The sequence below is a fragment of the Benincasa hispida genome, chromosome 4 (assembly GCF_027475165.1).
Source record: "Benincasa hispida cultivar pf3 chromosome 4, pf3_genome.v1.1, whole genome shotgun sequence".
In the NCBI taxonomy this organism is placed as follows: domain Eukaryota; kingdom Viridiplantae; phylum Streptophyta; class Magnoliopsida; order Cucurbitales; family Cucurbitaceae; genus Benincasa; species Benincasa hispida.
Window position 1 is genome coordinate 33,801,935 of NC_143481.1, and position 18,641 is coordinate 33,820,575.

General features: G+C 27.3%; 1 protein-coding gene across 2 annotated transcripts; it reads left to right on the forward strand.

Moving 5' to 3' along the window:
• The first annotated feature begins 8,159 nt into the window (after positions 1 to 8,159).
• On the forward strand, positions 8,160 to 18,641 carry LOC120076810 (amino acid transporter AVT1C-like). Of its 2 annotated transcripts, none has more exons than XM_039030730.2 (13): positions 8,160 to 8,379; positions 8,875 to 9,101; positions 10,935 to 11,266; positions 11,637 to 11,851; positions 13,647 to 13,670; positions 15,001 to 15,181; positions 15,784 to 16,003; positions 16,497 to 16,632; positions 17,395 to 17,414; positions 17,647 to 17,792; positions 17,932 to 17,975; positions 18,064 to 18,126; positions 18,241 to 18,641. In XM_039030730.2, exons 2-13 carry the CDS (start codon positions 8,923 to 8,925, stop codon positions 18,337 to 18,339), a joined length of 1,659 nt encoding a protein of 552 aa, XP_038886658.1. In that variant the 5' UTR covers positions 8,160 to 8,379; positions 8,875 to 8,922; the 3' UTR covers positions 18,340 to 18,641. The 2 variants fall into 2 exon arrangements, with proteins under 2 accessions (XP_038886658.1, XP_038886659.1); XM_039030731.2 differs by having other exon boundaries at positions 8,260 to 8,379; positions 8,882 to 9,101.

Below are 18,641 nucleotides of genomic sequence, written 5' to 3' on the forward strand. Positions count from 1 at the left end.
TTTTATAAACTATAAAGATTAAGTCGTTATATAATAAAAGTTAACACATAATTTTAAGGAGATTTTTAACAATAGGAAGTAAATTGTTACAATTTTCAAAATATATGTACTAACTTGATACTTATTAAAGTTTAGGGACTAAATCACTAGAAATTTGAAAGCATATGAACTAAATCATTACCAACTAAATTTTAGAGGTTAAATTGGTGTTGTGATAAAAGTTTAGTGACCAAAAATGAATATGAACCTATAAGTTTCCAAGAAATATCTATCAACATTGACATTTTATTGATATTTTCATCAAAATCTTCGTAAAATTGAGACTCCAACATTTCCATTGACGTAAAATTGTTTTCTCCTCACATTACCATTATACATGTCACAAAAAATGTTTTTTTTTTAGAATTATTATATTTATATATTCCTCTATTTTTGCTAAAATATTATACTGAAATGGTAGATGGTATTAGTTTATGTTGTATTGATTTGGTTGATCATAGGAGAGCATAATTTCAAAGGATATACATGAATTAGTTTCCCCAACAATGTGAATGCTTTTTTTAGGGAAAAAAATTATAGGGAATCAATGTCTAAATAATTTTCCTTAAATTATTAATTTTCCACATCAAGTACAAATTTTAGAATAAACAAAATATATGGTTTTAAATTGGAAATTGAATATAAATAAATTATTGGCCATGATTGTTTTAGACTAAAGGACAAATAGGAAAGAAAAATTAGAATTCATCATAGGGCTCTGCATATGCAATGTCTACAACATTCTTTTTACTATATAAAAATAATAATAAGTTTTGTTCCCATACAAAAATAAAAACAAATTAAAATTGAAAAAAAAAAATCTTAACTATGCTTCAATATAAAGTAGTAGTTAGGTATAGAGACACAGTAACTAAATAATAATATGTCTTTAGAATCATAAATGATAAATCAACTTGATTTGACAGGTAGTCATTTTATTTTTTATTTTATTTTTTAAAATTAAGTCTATATCATCTATATTTCTTACCATAATTTGAAGTACAATGGTTGAATTCTTAGCCAAATTCCAAAAACAAAACAACTTTTTCAAAGCTACTTTTTTTAATTCTCAAATTTTGGCTTAGCTTTTTAAATCATTCCTGCAAAGTAGATAACAAATGAAAAAATTTAGAGGTGAAAGTAATGTCTATAGACTTCATTTAGAAAAACAAAAAACAAAATGATTGCTAAATTGACATAAATAATAAGTTTTTGTTTAAATACTACTTTGATCTCTACTTTTGATTTTGGTTTTTTTAAGGGAATTTTGGTTCATTTTAATCATTGTACTTTCAAATTTTCATCTTGGTCTTTATACTTTCAAATTTGATTTATTTTATTTGTACTTGTAAAATGTTCATTTTAATCTTTGTATTTTGATCCCTTAAAAATGAAATGAAAATGAAAATGAACGACCCTTTTGATAACGTTCCCATTTCCCATTTCTTGTTTCTTGTTTCTTGATTCTTATTTTTTAAGAACTAGAAACAAAAAAAGATGTTTAATAACTATTTCTGTTTCATGTTTATTAAAAAAAAAAAAAAAAAAAAAAAAAAAAAAAAAAAAAACTTGTTAGATAATCTTTTCTTGTTTCTCTTTTTTTTTCCTAACATTTTCTTTGTTTATAGTTTAAACATAATTTAATAGTTTAATAGTGTAAAATTAAAAATATATAGCATGCATTAAAATAAAAAAGAATAATTATAAAAAGATTTACATTATCGAATATGCATAAGTCTTGATCCAAAATCAATTACTATAAAATAATTGTTTTATCATTCATATGTTGCTAAATTTTAATTTGCAATATTATTCCTCACTCAAATCCTTTGTCTTAGATAATATTGACTCAAATCCAACTCAATTATATTATTATGTAAATATTATGGTTGTAAATATATTAAAGTGAACTTAAATGAATGCCTTACTAAATAAAATTTATATATTGTAAAATTTTAACCAGTTTTGAATGTACTAAAAATGCTTAAACAAAAAAATAATATATAAACATGTTTGTTGCAAAATATAAAATTCAAAATATTTAAAATATTTAAATAAATATATTGTAAATTTGAAATTTGAAAATGAAAACAATATATATAAATAAATATTGAAAAATTTAAAATTTAAAATTAAATCAGCATATAAATATAAAATTAAAGAAATAAAGAAATATAAAGAACTATAGCAAAATTAATAAGAAAAGAAAGAAATATATAAAAAAAGAAAAAAAATGAAATTTGTCGTATTGAAAATCAAACGTAGGACGTGAAACCTTTAAAAACAGGAAATAAGAAACGGGACGTTATTAATAGACGCACCTTTTAAAAATACAATAGCTTAAATGAACATTTTGAAAGTATATAGATTAAAATAAACAAAAGTTGAAAGTACAGAGATTAAAATGAACATTTTAAAAATATAATGATCAAAACGGGAAAATCATCTGAAATAAATACCTTTAAAGTTTTTACCTTACAAAACTAGCACTTTCGGCTCTTTTGGATATTTCTCGATATATCTGATTATACCGAAATTCTAGTAATTTTTCTAAAACATCATGTAATATTAAATCTTATATCAAATCTTATATATTTTCAAATTTTCTCTCAGTTTGATTATATTTACGAAATATTATATCAAAATCTTATGTATTTTTTTAAATCTTTAGCCAAAATTCTAATTTCCAAATCAATTTTCCAATTATCCAAATAATTTTTTTAGATGGATCCTAGGTGATTGATTTTTATTTTTTTAAATTTTTGAAAATATTAATTTTTTTCAAGAAAAGGTAAAATGTGAAAAAAAAAATATAAAATCTCGATATAGATCTCAGGCAGGCATATTAACACCAAGATTGGTGAATTCTTAGGCAAATTAATACCGAGATTTTATATCTTTTCCATATCTTATCTTTTTTTTACAAAATTTAATATTTCCCAAAATTTAAAAATCAAAATGCAATCATTCATCTGAAAAATATAATTAGTAAATTCATTTAAAAATTTAGAAATTTATATAATCATGGAAACATAAATTGACCTAAAATTACATAAAAAAAATGAATATAATATTCAATAAAGATAACTAAATTTGGAGAAAATTAGAAAATGTATAAGATTTGGTATAAATTTTGGATAGATTATCTAATATTTGGAAAAATTAGGAAAAGTAATTTTTTTTTAATGAAATCTCGGTGATGGATCTCTAGAAAAACTAGTTTAACGAATTTTTAAAAACGTGCTAGTCTTAAAATATGGAAAGTTGAAGGTACTATTTCTAATAATTCTCCACCAAAATAAATCAAAAAAAAAAAAAAAATATATAGGGAGAAGGTAGTATTTAAACCAAAATTTTAAATAAACAAAAGGAAAAGAAAGATCAAAGATTGAGCTGTCCCAATCCTTGTTGGAATGATAAGAGAGATCCATGAAATGTGTGTTCTCACATCTCATATTTAACTTTTCCATCTATATATATAAACTAGGAAACAACCAAATCTTATCACAATTCCATCCCAACATGTGATTATAACCACATACATTCCATTGTGTCTTTCCTAGTCCTTTGCATTTAATCATACCAATAATATAACTATTTTCCCCTACATTATAAACTAGGACCATTTCTTATATTACAAGTTGAACAAGAAAAAAACGTTTATAATATGTATGTGGAAGAAAAATGGTATATAAAAACTGAATACATTTGTAACAGTATATTTAGACCTCATTTGATAACTATTTAGTGTATTGTTTTCGTTTTTGCAAATTTAGCCTATAGACTCTACTTCTACATCCAAATTTCTTTATTTGTTATCTCGTTTTTATCGATGGTTTAAAAAACTAAGCTAAAATTTGAAAACTAAAAATAGTAGCTTTAAGATTTTTGTTTTTATTTTTAGAATTTGGTTAAGAATCAATCATTGTACTTAAGAAATATGCAAATCATTGTAAGAAATATGGAGAAAATAAGTTTAATTTTCAAAGACCAAAAATAAAAAACAAAATGGTTATCAAACGGGGCCTTAATGTATAATATTCAAACTCAAACTTAAGCTAGATGATATAACAAGGCTTATATATGAAAATAATAAAAAACTTTGAGACTTAAACGTAGTCGATGCATGCTTTTTATTAATGTTGCCCTAAAGACAATTATTCGCTCTACACGGGCTACAAGCAGACTACAACAATTGTCTCAGCAGGATACAACGACTAATTCCAGTAGAAATGCAATTTCGAACTACTCAGATTTGATATAACTCTTGGATATTTGCTCTCAACTTAACTCGATAACAAAAGAAATAAATAAATGAGAGAACTCTTTGATATGGAATGAGATGCTACAAATGAAGAATAGAGATGTTATTTATAGGCTACCAATTTAGTAACTCTCTAAACCACAAAATAAAATCAAACAAATACAAAAATTGAAACATTTTTCAAATTTAACTCAAATGAGTTTTTATTTGGCAAAAATAAAAAAATAACTCATTTAAAATTGAAGAAACTACAAATTTAACTTTCATACATGTTAAATTTGTACATAAAACATTATATTAATTTGAAGTTTCAATCGAATTTGAAAGTTTCTATACAATAGAGTTAATCTACATAATTAAATTCAATTTTATATATGTTTCAAGTATTCATCAAAATTTCACTTTCTTTTACTATAAATATCCAACAACGTAGTGTTTCAAGAATTATAATCGAACACGTGTTGGTTTAAAATAGTATTGATATCTTATATACTTTCAAACTCTTCTAATAAAATTAAGATATGTTGTATTTTAGATTAGCCTATATTTAAAATTACTTGATAAACTAATTCATATCTAGTTTACTAGTGAATGGTTATTGTAAAGAATATTAAAATTAGGTTAATAATATTTTTGGTTGAAAGTAACAATTTAGTCCATGAATTTTAGTGGGTAACAATTTAGTCTATATACTTTTAAATTTGTAACAATTTTGTCAATGGATTTTAATAAGTAATAATTTAGTCCCTGAACTTTATAACTTGTAATGATTTAGTCTCTATTGTAGAAAATGTTAATATGATTAAATGAAAGTTCTTACATGTATAGTTTGATAAACTTATCAAAAATAAAATTTATTCATAAATTATAAAGATTAAGTCACTATGTTTTAAAAGTCGACACTTAATTGCGATGAAAGTTTTCACGATAGGGACTAAATCATTACAATTTGTAAAGTATATAGACTAAAGTGTTATTTATTAAATTTCAAGAAATAAATTGTTACAAATTTAAAAGTACATCGTTACTTATCAAAATTCAATGACTAAATTCTTATTTTCATGAAAATTTAGAGATCTAAAATATATTTTTAACCTATTATCAAGACTTTAATTTATGACTAATATATATTTTCAATAACGATAATTTTGTTAGATTTAAATTGATAATATATAATAATTAATTTCGAGATTTTTTTTTTTGTTCAACAAAAGGATAAGAGATATGTATGTGATATCATAGAGATGTTTTATCCACAAAAAAAAAAAAAAAAAAAGAAAAGAAAAGAAAAGAATATCATCGAGATTGAAATGGATTATAATGTTTTTGTATCAAATGTAAAAAGACGAGAAAACCCCTACAATATGTACTAAATATATGTCAAATATGTGAATCACATTGAAATTACATGATTTGTTAATATTTTTAACTTATAACACAAACAATATTGATGGCCAATTTTTTTTTTTTTTAATTAAAGTGGAAGGAATTAGAGATGTGGCCACGTGATGGTTATGTCTCTATGTTCTCTATGTAAACATAATAATAAAAAATTATCTTAATTAAAGTTGTAATTTAGTATTTTTGAAGAAAAATAACATATGCACCTTTTTTTAGCGATTAATTAAAGATATCACGAGGGTGAATCTCTTACGTTAGATGTATTGATGTAATTATATCATTAAAGTTTGATATTTTTTATAACGGTAAATATCAATTTATATTCTTGAACTTTAAGAGTTGTATCTATTTAAATCTTAAATTAATAGTTGTATCAATTTAAACCTCAAACTTTCATAAGTATATCCAAATAAAACATAATTGAGGATTTAAATTGGTGTACTTATGAAACTTTCAAGATTTAAATTGATGTACTTGTGAAAGTTTAATGTTTAAATTAATACAATTATTAATTTGAGGTTCAAATTGATACATTTCTGAAATTAAAGTTCAGAGTTTAAATTGATATATTATTAATTTAGGGTTTAAATAAATTGATATATATAATTTGGGATTTAAATTGATACAATCCTTAATTTGATATTTTCCTTTTTTTAATATAAATTAATAAAAAATAATATCCAAACCCTGTCTAAAAATATGTAGGTAAGTCTTAAAATTATATTCTTTCAAAAATAATTTGACTTAAAATAATTCAGAATAAAATTTTACTTTGATGAATAAAAATTGAAGTTTTTTTTTCCTTTTAAGTTGCAAGTCCAAATGGCCATCAATTTTTTTAGAGTATTGGGAACTTGGGAGTCGAATTTTTTAGTTTATGGTTGACAATACAAGTTTATATTAATTATGTTAGGTTCATCTTCACAATAGTTATAAATTTTTTTGTTTGAGAACTTTTAAAATTAAAAGTTAAATATATTATTAATTCATATTACCTTTTGATAATTTAATTTCTCAATATATACAAAAGAGTATACGTATCAAGTGAACTTATCATTAACTAGTTTAACATTTACTAACAAAAGTAAAGATGTCTATGATAAAAGATTTTATTTTTAGTTTTGAGTTTTATAAATTTATACTAAATTCTTTCTGATTTTTCTACTATTGTTTTTACCTATCTTAAAGAAGACATGAGTAGAAAGTCTAAAACGAAACATTAAAATTTATAGGTAAAACCGTGGAAGTAGTATTTATAAATTTAATTAAAAAAATAAAAAACCAAACAATTATCTAACCAAAGTACTCATAAATAGAGAATATTTATTTATTAGGTATAAAATTCCCCAATTACAACCAATTTTTTGATAGGTACATAATGATGAGTTTATTTCATTCTAATGACGAGAATTCAAAATTTGACAATTATGTTTTTTAGGAAAAAAATGAAAAACTATTCTTATCTATCTATCTATCTATATATATATATTTGTTTTCTTCTAATTATCGGTTGAATTTTGAATTAGGAGATAAGCGGAAAATTTTCTAACAGTACAATATATTCTTTAGATTCAATATCAATCAAAGAGAGATTCAACAACTAAAAGAAAGATCGATTCTTTGGGATTGCATGAGTTAATCTGAAAGTAGGTAGATTGATTAAAATTATGTTTTCATTATGGTCTTACAGAACGACAATTACTTAAATACGTTCGTGTCGCCGGAAAAGCGGACCTACATGAAGGAGTCAGATGCTTCTTCTAGTATGATTGTTCTTTTTAAAAATGGAAGATTTGATCTTTTATTTCCTTAATTTTTTTACTTAAAAAAAAAACCATTTGATGTTATAATATATTATTTTATTTTATAGATATGCCCATATTTTATTATAGAAAATTTTCCTCATTGCCTAGTGGTCAAGTCAAAAGGTTAGTGGTGAGCAATAATAAATTACTCAGACTAGACATTTTTAAATAATATGGATAAAATTGGAAAAAAGAAAACACAATTATCTTCTATAACCATTTCATTTTTAATTTTATGAATTTAAAATTTAGAATTATTTTCTCGCAAATTCTTTAACTAAAACATTTGATTCTCAATTAATTTATTTTTTAAAACAAAAAACCATATATCCAAATTTGATTTTGGAATCTGAAAACTCTCTCTTAAAAAAAGAATAAATCGACGATAGTATAAATAAAATTTTGACTTTATATTTTAAAATCTTTTTTCTTTTAAAAACAATCATAAGTAGACGATAAAACAAATAAATCAAGATATCAAGAAAATATTTTGAATTAGAGAAAAAGTCGTTTAGTCGTAAAACCGATATATTTTTCAGATCAAACAAAGGATGGAATTAACAATTTTAATCTATCTTTTCGAGTCAAACATGTCCCAAATAATGATTTAGGAATTACATTTATAGCTAAAATTAAATTAGGATAAACTTATGAGAAAAAAGGAAAAAGAGGAAGAAAACGAGAAAAAAGAAAAGTACAACAAATTCAATCACCAACTAATTTAAAATGTTTTGAATTATGAAGAATGTTCTTGACAGAAACAGAAAAGACCCGTAGTCATGTTTATATAATATATATATATAGAGAGAGGAGTTGCTAGAAGGAACTAAGAACAACAGATCTACAGAATTTGCAATTATCTCTCTCCAGGTTAATATTTTCCCCCTCATTTTCTTGCTTTCACAATGAGGATTTGATTGTCTTATTGATCTTTCTGTAGGGTTCATGAATTTGTGAATGTATTTTTCATTAATTTTCAGTTTCAATCCATTTTCGATATTTCTCTAGGCAGCCAAACAGAGTCAAGTCCTCTCACTTCGAAATTCGAAATTTGAATCGATGTCAATCGTAGCTTCTCGTTTTATTACACTCATTTTTAGGCGGATTTCATGGCGTCGACTTGTGAAATTTAATTAAAAACATGGTGATCTTGATTGCATTGACGCATTTGGCGCCTTAATTTAGGTGTTTTCATTGATTTTTTTTTAATTTTTTTTCAATTATCGGTTCCGTTTTCGGCGATTAAAGGTAGAGGAAAATGATTGGTATTGTATTTTATAATTATCTGAAACTTCGTTCCTCTAGTTTTCTCTCTGATTTGAATCTGGAGTTTTGTGGTGAACTTGATTTATTCTCAATTGAAAGGAAGAAGGAATTGGAGGAATTGGAGGAATTTGGAATTTTGATTTGAAAATGAAGAACTCTGTATCGGATCGTAGTTTTTACATTGAAAGTTCTGATGATGAAGATTTGGAGAAGGAAATCGACAATGACGATGGAAGCGATTCGGATTCGTCTAGTTCATCGGCGGATAATCGGAATCATAATCAACCAAGTTCTTATAATACCGCCGCTTGGCCTCAAAGTTACAGGTTCACTTTCTCTCTTCTTCTCAACTCTTTCCATCTTCCTTCTGTATTCATAATCCATTCCAAGATTTTCTGGGAAAAATTAATTTCAGCTTAAATTATAATTTAGAATTTCACATTTATATTTTATGCCACATTTAATAAGGATTTTATTTTTTGTTTTTAGTTTCTAAAAAAAAAGTTAAAGGCTATAAACACTCCTCTCACACTTTTAAATTTATTAGGTTTATTATCTACTCTTTATGATATTTTAAAAAACAAAGTTAAATTTTGAAAACTAAAAAGTATTTTTTAATTTATTTTTATTTTTAAAATTTGACTAAAAATTTAATCCCATATAGATTTAGTTTTAAAAAAACAAAAAATAAAAATAAATATTTGTTTATATAATAATAATTATTATTATTTTGATAACTAAATTGTGAGAAAATTATAATTTTGATTATGGATAACTTTTGGGGTTGTGAGGATATTGTCGTGATTATTCTGGCGAGGTGCCCCACTCACGAGTCGTCACACCATCCACCTAATAAAGTATGCCTTTTTTTCAAAAGTGATTTTTGCTACCTAAGATAGGTATTGTAAAACTGAATCATTTGTACAGTATATTTTGTGAATCATACAATATTTGTAATTTTAAAATTGATTATTGGTCAAAACATAAATATAATATTTCTGATTTTAAATTGAAAACAATTATTGGTTATCACAAAATGTAATAAACAATATAATATTCTCTCTCTCTTTTCTGACCCAGTTTAGTGGCCAAGCACACTTTGCCATGTGTTAATTTTTTTTATTTTTCATTTATAATAAATGATTATTACAAATAACCATTTGATGCTTCCGTGAATAAATTTTTTTATATTTTGTTATTCATTCCCCAGTAGTTGTTTTCAAATTTGAAGCCAAATATATACTTTTTCAAAATCTTGTTATTTTCTTTTTCAGGAATTTGACTAGAGTTTGAGTGTTTCTTTTTAGAAATATGAATATCATAATTGAAAATTTGAAATGGGATGGAAATAATTATAAATATTGAAAATAAAAAATAAAAAATAAATATTTCGTTTGGTAACTATTTCGTTTTTTGCATTGATTTTTAAAAACTAAACTTATTTCCTCATTTTTTTTTATAATGATTTGCATTTTGTAAAGTACCATGGTTGAATTCTTAACCAAATTTCAAAAAACAAAAACTAATTTTTAAAAGCTATTTTTTTTTCCAAAATTTGACTTGATTTTTAAAATATTGGTAAGAAGTAGAAAACAAATTAAAAAATTTTGAGGTGAAAGTGATGTCCATAGACTTAATTTTTTTAAAAAAAACAAAAAATAAAATAATTACAACTCGGAGCTAAAATTATTATCAACCAAATGGGATGAACCTTAATTTTTGGGATAAGGATTCGAACCTTTGACCAAATGAAGTTCATGTGAATTATTACTACGCCAAACTTACATTGGCTATTTTATTATTATTATTAAACTTCTGTTTGGTAATTATTTGGTTTTTTGTTTTCAATTTTTAAAAATTAAGCACTTGCATCTTTTTTAAATATAAAAATTGAATTCTTAGCTAAATTCAAAAAAAAAAAAAAAGTAAAAAATTTAGAGGTATGAGAATTAAAAATTAAATAATGATCAAATGGGGCTAAATGTTTAAGAAAAGTATGGATGTGTAGATGAAAGATGCTTATAACAAGCAACAATCAATAAGTGTCTAAATTTTTGAGCTGTAATATTGGCTGTTTTAAAAAGATATTCATGAGAATGTGAGGAAGAAACATATATGGATATATATTAAATTTGAAATTAAAATGAACAATGTTGCAGGCAATCAATTGATATGCTGGGAAGTTTACATTCACCAAGTATTGGGCTTCTAGGAACTTCATCATTAGCCAGATTTGGAAGCTCATTTCTTTCATCCTCATTAACAAGAAGATTCACTCCCGAAGTATTCTCTTCTTCCATTTCAAAACCTCTGCTCCCCACAGTAATAGACGAACCCCAAAAACATCCCTCTTATTCTCATCTCGGCCCTTCACTTCCTTCTAGGCGATCTTCCTTATCCGTTAGAAGGGATGACAAAGACAAGCCCGTCATTGATTCTCATGGCCTTCCCATTTCTCGCCATAGTACTTTTGGCCAAGCTGTTGTTAATGGTAATTAATTCATTCATTAAAACACACCCCTTCTTCTAGTTGTTCTTTTGGATAGAATTATTAGAATTTAAATTCTACTTTGTGCGTTTATTTTGATCTCATATACTTTGAATTTCGGTTCATTTTTATTCATATATTTTTAAAATATTCATTTTAATCCTTGTATAAAAATGAAATGAAAGGACAAATGAACGTTTTAAAAGTATATAGATCAAAATAAACCAAAATTATAAGGATAAAAAAGAATATATTAAAAGTATGGGGATTAAAATGAAATAGAGTCAAAATATATGAATCAAAATTATATTTAAACATAATATGTGAAAATGAAATGATGGAATGAAAGTTTATTTATTGTATTGTAACGTAGGGATCAATGTGCTGTGTGGGGTGGGAATACTTTCGACTCCATATGCAATGAAGGAAGGAGGATGGTTGGGAATATCCATATTGATGATATTTGCGGTGCTTTCATTCTACACTGGAATACTCCTGCGTGCTTGTTTGGATAGCAGACCTGGCCTTGAAACTTACCCTGACATTGGCCAAGCTGCTTTCGGTGCCATGGGCCGTGTCGCCATCTCGGTAAAACTTCCCCACCCCCCCGTTTTAATATTTTAATATTCCAATTTCTAAAATTAGTTTTTCAAAATTCACCATTTTATTTCTATTTTACAAAATTCTCAATTAAATTTTATGCACCATATAAATTTCTTGATACAAAATTATACTCGTGTAGAAATTGAGATTAAAAAGAAAAAAAATTGAAATATTATTTTGATCAAATTTGTTCAATTTTAGTCCCTCTACTAGGGATGGCAACGGAGCCGAGCTGGGGTAAGGTTGCATTCTCCATCCCTGTCCCTCTGGAGATTTTTAATTTCCGTTCCTGCCCCATTCTCCGTTTTGGGGATCGGAGTCGGAATCGAAAAATCTCCGATCGAGGATTCGAATCTCCCGCGGAAAAAATCCCCGCTTTTTATTTTATTATTTTTATTATCTAAAATTAACTAAAATATTTATATTAAAATTGTAAATTTTATGTAATAAATTAGTATTATTGTTACACATATTTATTTAAATTGACAATTAAAAAATATTTTAATATTTTTTATTATAAAAATTATTATATTAGAAAATTAAAATTAAAACAAATTTAACTAAAACAGTAGCTTGAAACTACTGTTATAGTATATAATAATAATAATAATAATTAAAAGTTTTGTTTTGTTTTTTTTTTTTTTTAATTATTATTATTATATATTAATAATTAAAAAAATCGGGGAGGGGTTGGGATGGGATGGGGATCCCCTCTCCGTCCCTGCCCAGTCTCCGATGTGGAACCGATTTAAATCCTCGTTTTGACTCCCATACCTGGTCAAATCGGGGATTTTTCGTCCCAATGGGTCCCCGACCCCATGGAAAATTTTGCCATCCCTACTCTCTACCTTTAATTGCTCGATTTTAATCCATGTTATTTCAATAAATTTTATATTTAATCCCGATGCTAGTTTATTGTCGATTTTTTCTAATAAATTTTTTTGTTATTTATTAATATTTTTACTCTCAATTTTGAAAAGATATTTACATATTATATTTTCTTGAAGAAAACTATTATTCAGTTTATTTATTTTTGGTAAAAATTAATTTTGAATGACTAAATTTAAGATTAATTGTAAGTACAATAACTAAAATTAGACCTATTTAACTTTTAAAAAAAGAATATAAAGGGACAAAGATATAATATTAAAAATCATTTTTCATGGTCCCTAAACTCTTATGAAAGTAGGAATTCAATCTCTTTACTTTGAGGTTTGTAACAATTTAGTCAACAACTTAATCTAGTATACTTTACAATTTGAAACGATTTTGTTCTTATGAAAAATAGTATTAAAATTTCTTACACATGTAAATTCATAAATCAATTTTTGTATAAACTATAAACATTAAATTGTCTTATAATAAAATTATCACTTAATTTTGAAGAGATTTTTTATGAAAGAGGCTACATTGTTATAAATTTCAAAATATATTTAAGTTTAGAGACGAAATCAATAATTAATTATTCAGTTTATTTATTTTTGGTAAAATTAATAAATTTTGAGTTTAATTCAAAGAATTAAAAGTGAAAATAATTTTTTATTTTGAAAATGGTTTCAAAATTGAAAAAGAAAAAAATTGAATTGAAATTGGAAAATCCCACTTGTCGATTTAAGTACAAATGTCGTTATCAATTGAATTTTAATTACTAAATCGTTACTTGTATGATTTTCATAAAAACAAAAAGTCTTTTTTTTAATCAAAGATTTCCTTTTATGTTCTCTTTTTCTTTCGGAATTTCTTTCGTTTAACATTTTGTTTTGATTCCTGGTGGACGCAGATCGTGTTGTACGTGGAATTATACGTAAGTATTACTTTCTGAAATCGGCTTTTAATTATTATATTATATCATTGGATAATGATTGACGTAAGGGCCCGCTTAAATTTAATACCCTACATCAGACACCAAGTGGCAAGCCTCTTGTCCGCCAGCGCTCTTTTTTATGACTTAGGAACCACATTTTGATTTTGGGTCGCTTTCTGCGTCCGTGGTGGAAGAGAGCCAAGTTTTGAAGAAATAGTGACTTTTAAAATTGTTTTGAATCAATAAGAAACAGTGAAACTTGGGTTTATTAGATTTTGGGTCACTTTTCTTTGTTTTTCTTAATAATAATATCACTTTTCCTTGTTGTTCTTACTTACCCTTATTTGTCTAAGGACAATTTAAAGATAGGATGCAACAGTTGAATTATGATTTTCTTTCTAATTGTTGTGACAACCAAAGGAAGCAAATAAGACTAAAAAAATGGAAGAAATGATCAAAGCTCTTTTTTGCATATGATGCTTGATGTCTTTGGCAGATGCTTATCAAGTGTTTGAGAAAATGACGGGGAGGAGATATGGAGTCTAACCACCCATTTTCATATGGGATTTTGTAGCGTAGCTACTTTCGACCTTTGGCTAGTTGAATAGGCAAAACGGCTCTTCTTTTTTCTTTTTTTGAAAATGGAACTTAGCTTAGAAGCAAGAACCCCTATCATCCTCTCAGTCTTGGCTGTATCTGTTCGACAAATCCGTTTATTCTCATTCAGATAAGGGTAGAGAATCTTCTACTTAATTACCCTCGTCCTTTTACACTCCCTTGTTCTTCTTATTCTCTGTTGGAATGATAAGGGTAGAGAATCTTCTCAACCTAAGTATTCGTCATTTTAAGGTTTAGAGGAATGCCCGATTATTAAACTCTCTAATTCTAGAGAGGTACCTCTGATCTTTCTACCTTTACCTGTTGACATAATTAACACATTTAGTAAATTACGTAAACTTCTATGCCGGTTCTTTGTTATTTTACACTTTTTGTTCATCTTTAATATCGATTTCTTAATATTCTCAATTGGTAAAATCTCTAGCAATATTAGTGAATTTAAACCAGAACACAATTCTAACCTGAAAATTTTGATATCATGTGGAAGCTCTGGCAAATGAAACAGACTCCCCACTGGGCCAATAAACATCAAGTGAAAACTGAAAAGTTAAAGCTTATTCTTTGTTTCTAGTTAAAATGAAATGTGGAAAGGGATCTGCATCATGACCCAAGTCAGTATTTTGCATGATGATTGTGTCTGCTAATGATTTTGAAACAACAAATTAAGCCTTATGTTGACGAATTGACCCAACTAAACATGCTAGTTTTGCAGGCTTCTTGTATCGAGTACGTAATCTTGGAGAGCGACAATTTGTCTACATTGTTTCCCCGTGCGCACATAAGTTTTGGCGGATTGGAAATAAATGCACACCTTTTATTCGCTATTGCAACTGCCCTTGCTGTTCTTCCGACTGTTTATCTTCGGGATCTCAGTATTCTAAGTTATATCTCTGGTAAGCTGGCTAGATTTATCATGCCAAGATATGTGTATATGTTTGTGAGTTTTATTGGTTAGTCTTATATTAGCTGCTTTGCTTTTGTTTATAGTTGCAACCTGCTGTCCATGAATTGGTATTGTCTTGCATCAAACACCAATTTTTTTAGCTAAAATATTCTGCTTTGAAGATTCAAATCAATGGACATGAAACCACGAACATGACACAGCAAATCCATTTATATGTTCAATAAAAGAGTTTTGATGTATTTTTATCAAAATTTATCATTTTTTTTATATTACTATTCAGGGCTATTTACTATGTTTAACAAGTTTTGAATAGTGCCTAACAAGTAACTTGTATTCACTTTGTACTATTGCGTCTAACATGTCTATTATGGTAACAAGTGAATGAGCAACGACTATCAGAATGCTCAAGTATCAACGACATATTACTCAAACTAAAGTGTCTGTTTGCTTCATTGCACAAAACAGATGTTGCTGTCAAAAATGATCTTTCTTATTGTTCTTGTTCTTATGAAATGCCCCTAATTTAAACCGAGGCTTCCGAAAAAATCGCTATGAATGGTTTTTTTTCTTTTCTTTTTTCCTTCCTTGCAGCTGGTGGAGTTGTTGCATCAATCGTGGTGGTTTTATGCTTGTTCTGGGTTGGTTTCGTAGACGATGTTGGTTTCCACGGCAAGGTGACTCCACTGAACCTCTCAAGTCTACCAGTTGCTCTGGGTCTGTACGGTTTCTGCTACTCAGGACATGCTGTATTTCCCAACATCTATAGCTCAATGGGTAAACAAAGCCAATTCCCAGCAGTTCTTTTGACATGGTAATGTGAAATCTTCATCCATTTTCACAAACAATTTGTCTTGTTCATCTCCTGGTGTCTGCTACTGCATATAGCTATTAATTTGATTTAGATATTCATCATTCGTATGGACTTCTGAGCATTAATCATGTAACCTAAAGTGAGCTTAGCTCAACGATAATTGACGTGACCTTTCTCCCTAGAGGTCGGAAAGTTCGATCCCCGTCTCTCGACCTGTTATCCTAAAAAAACAAGAAAAGAATGTAAGCCTTCTAGTGTTTTTATTTTATATCACTTACCTAGTTGATGAAGTCAGCTCCAATCAAAATTATCGACACTCATTTATTTAGTATAATGTACAACTTTATCATTTAAGAAATCCGTGTTGCATGGTATGCCTGTGTGTCACCCTTTTGAATGGAGGGTTGATAAAACCTGCTAACTATTAAAAAAAGTTAATCATCGACTAAGATGTTTAAAACACTAATAGCATTTAATTTTCTTAAAAATGCAGTTTTGGCATTTGTACTTTGATGTATGCTGGAGTCGCTATTATGGGATACTTAATGTTTGGAGAGTCTACATTATCCCAGTACACTCTTAACCTCCCCCAGGATTTGGTTGCTTCAAAGATTGCTGTGTGGACTACGGTACGGTGATCAGTTTTTCTCTCAGCCAATCCATTCTTCATGCTTAAGTTTTTATCCTAGTCAAAATAACCATATTTGTTTCGTTCCTTAATATATATTTTCCCACCAAACTGCTACGTTTACGTGATGTGCTGTAGAGTTTAAGAAATAAAATCTGTTATTATTTCTTCTTAATATGGAATGGTGGCATGAGGACTTAAATTGTAGTCCTGTTTTTAAATACTAGTATATTTAGAACATTACTATTAGAATTGGCAAGCTCGCCACATGCACGTGCTGTATTGTTTGTTTGCTGAAGAAAGCTCATTTGTGATTTGAAAGCAATAGATATATTAAATGTTTAGATTGATATGATTTGGTCGTAAAGTCGATGAAGGGATCTTATGGGTCATTCCTTGAGGAATCGAACATATGTTTTAGGGCATGTTTGGAAGTGATTCGAAAATGGTTAAAATCACTATGAAACTTGCTTTTAATGATTCAAAACCAATTTTGATGTCGTAAAATTGTATTTTAAAAATGAAATATTAAACATTAAATTAATTTCGAGTGATTAAAGGCGTTTTTCGAAGTGATTTTGAACGTGACAAACATGATTTTAACCATTTCAAAATCACTTCCAAACATATACTTTAGTCCTCTGTTTCCTTGCATAGTCTTATTTTTGTGTTTGGAAGTTGTTATTTTGTTAGTCTTGTACTCAATTTCTACTGTCAGAGCCTGCAAACTATTTTCTCATGTTTCTTATTTGTTCTTTGGCAGGTAGTAAACCCGTTTACCAAATATCCTTTCAAAGTGTGATATATACTTGTTACTTCACATCGATATTCTTTGCTTCCAGAAGGATTTTGGGCCTCACATCTCATAATGTGCAGAGGGTAGCATACAAATTACTCATAATAATCAGAAACTAATATCATGCTCATATTTCCATTTTTCCTGTTTTTTCGCAACCGTAATTTCTGCAAGTGTATTTGAACTGGAACAATGATGTTTCTCCTTAATTAGTCCCACGTATGCATTAACTATATCTCCAGTTGCAATGAGTCTGGAGGAGTTCATACCACCAAACCATCCCAAGTCTCATATGTATTCCATCCTAATTAGAACTGGTCTTGTAATTTCTACCTTACTGGTTGGCCTTTCTGTCCCCTTTTTTGGTAAGTATATCTTCACATTTCTATTTCCATACCAGTTTAATTATGGTGACCAAAATCCCATGTTTTCTTTAAGCAATTTGACTTTTCCCCTTGAAAAAAATGAATACCAATTTTTGTAATCTTCACTTTTCCAACGCAGGTCTTATGATGTCATTGATTGGATCATTGCTAACAATGCTTGTGGTAAGTTTGCTCATCCTTGCACTGTGAAGCCCTGCTGATACTAAACTCGTTTTTTTATGGCTAAACCATCAAATGTGTCTTGCTGCAGACTTTAATACTCCCTTGTGTATGTTACCTGAGCATTTTGAGGGGAAAAGTAACATTTTTGCAGGTAAAAACATCCTCAAATTTTCTTTTATTTGCATTTAAATATACAAGAGAATGCACATTTGGAAGGATTACAATTACATATCCTCCACTCTCCCTTTTTTTTTTCCTTTCACAGAGAACACTTTGTTGCATAGTTATAGCAGTAGGAGTTATTGCATCAGCATTTGGATCATATTCAGCTCTTAAGAAAATCATTGAGAAATTGAGCGGCTGAAGATTTTGTCTTCCCAAACACCAAGAGTCACTGGTTCTGCAGCATAGATTCTGGTAGATTTTGTGTACCTTTTTTCATATTGTATATTGAATTATAGAGGAAATCTAGAATATCATGTTTCCCCTTGAAACGTAGGTGAGTTAATTTGTTCATTGATACCTGTGTTGTTATCCCCCTTGTGTTGTCAATACCTTGGTTTATTTTCATCTTCATTAGAAATTTAGACATTAATGAAAACCATTTTGTTACATTAACGGAATCTTATTACTAGAGATGGTGAATACAACCATTGGTTCTTCTGA

Coding starts and splice junctions, on each gene's coding strand:
- LOC120076810 (XM_039030730.2), top strand. CDS start 8,923: ATGAAGAACTCTGTATCGGATCGTAGTTTTTACATTGAAAGTTCTGAT. Junction 11,852..13,646: donor TGGGCCGTGTCGCCATCTCG/GTAAAACTTCCC, acceptor TGGTGGACGCAG/ATCGTGTTGTACGTGGAATT. Junction 16,004..16,496: donor CCAGCAGTTCTTTTGACATG/GTAATGTGAAAT, acceptor TTAAAAATGCAG/TTTTGGCATTTGTACTTTGA.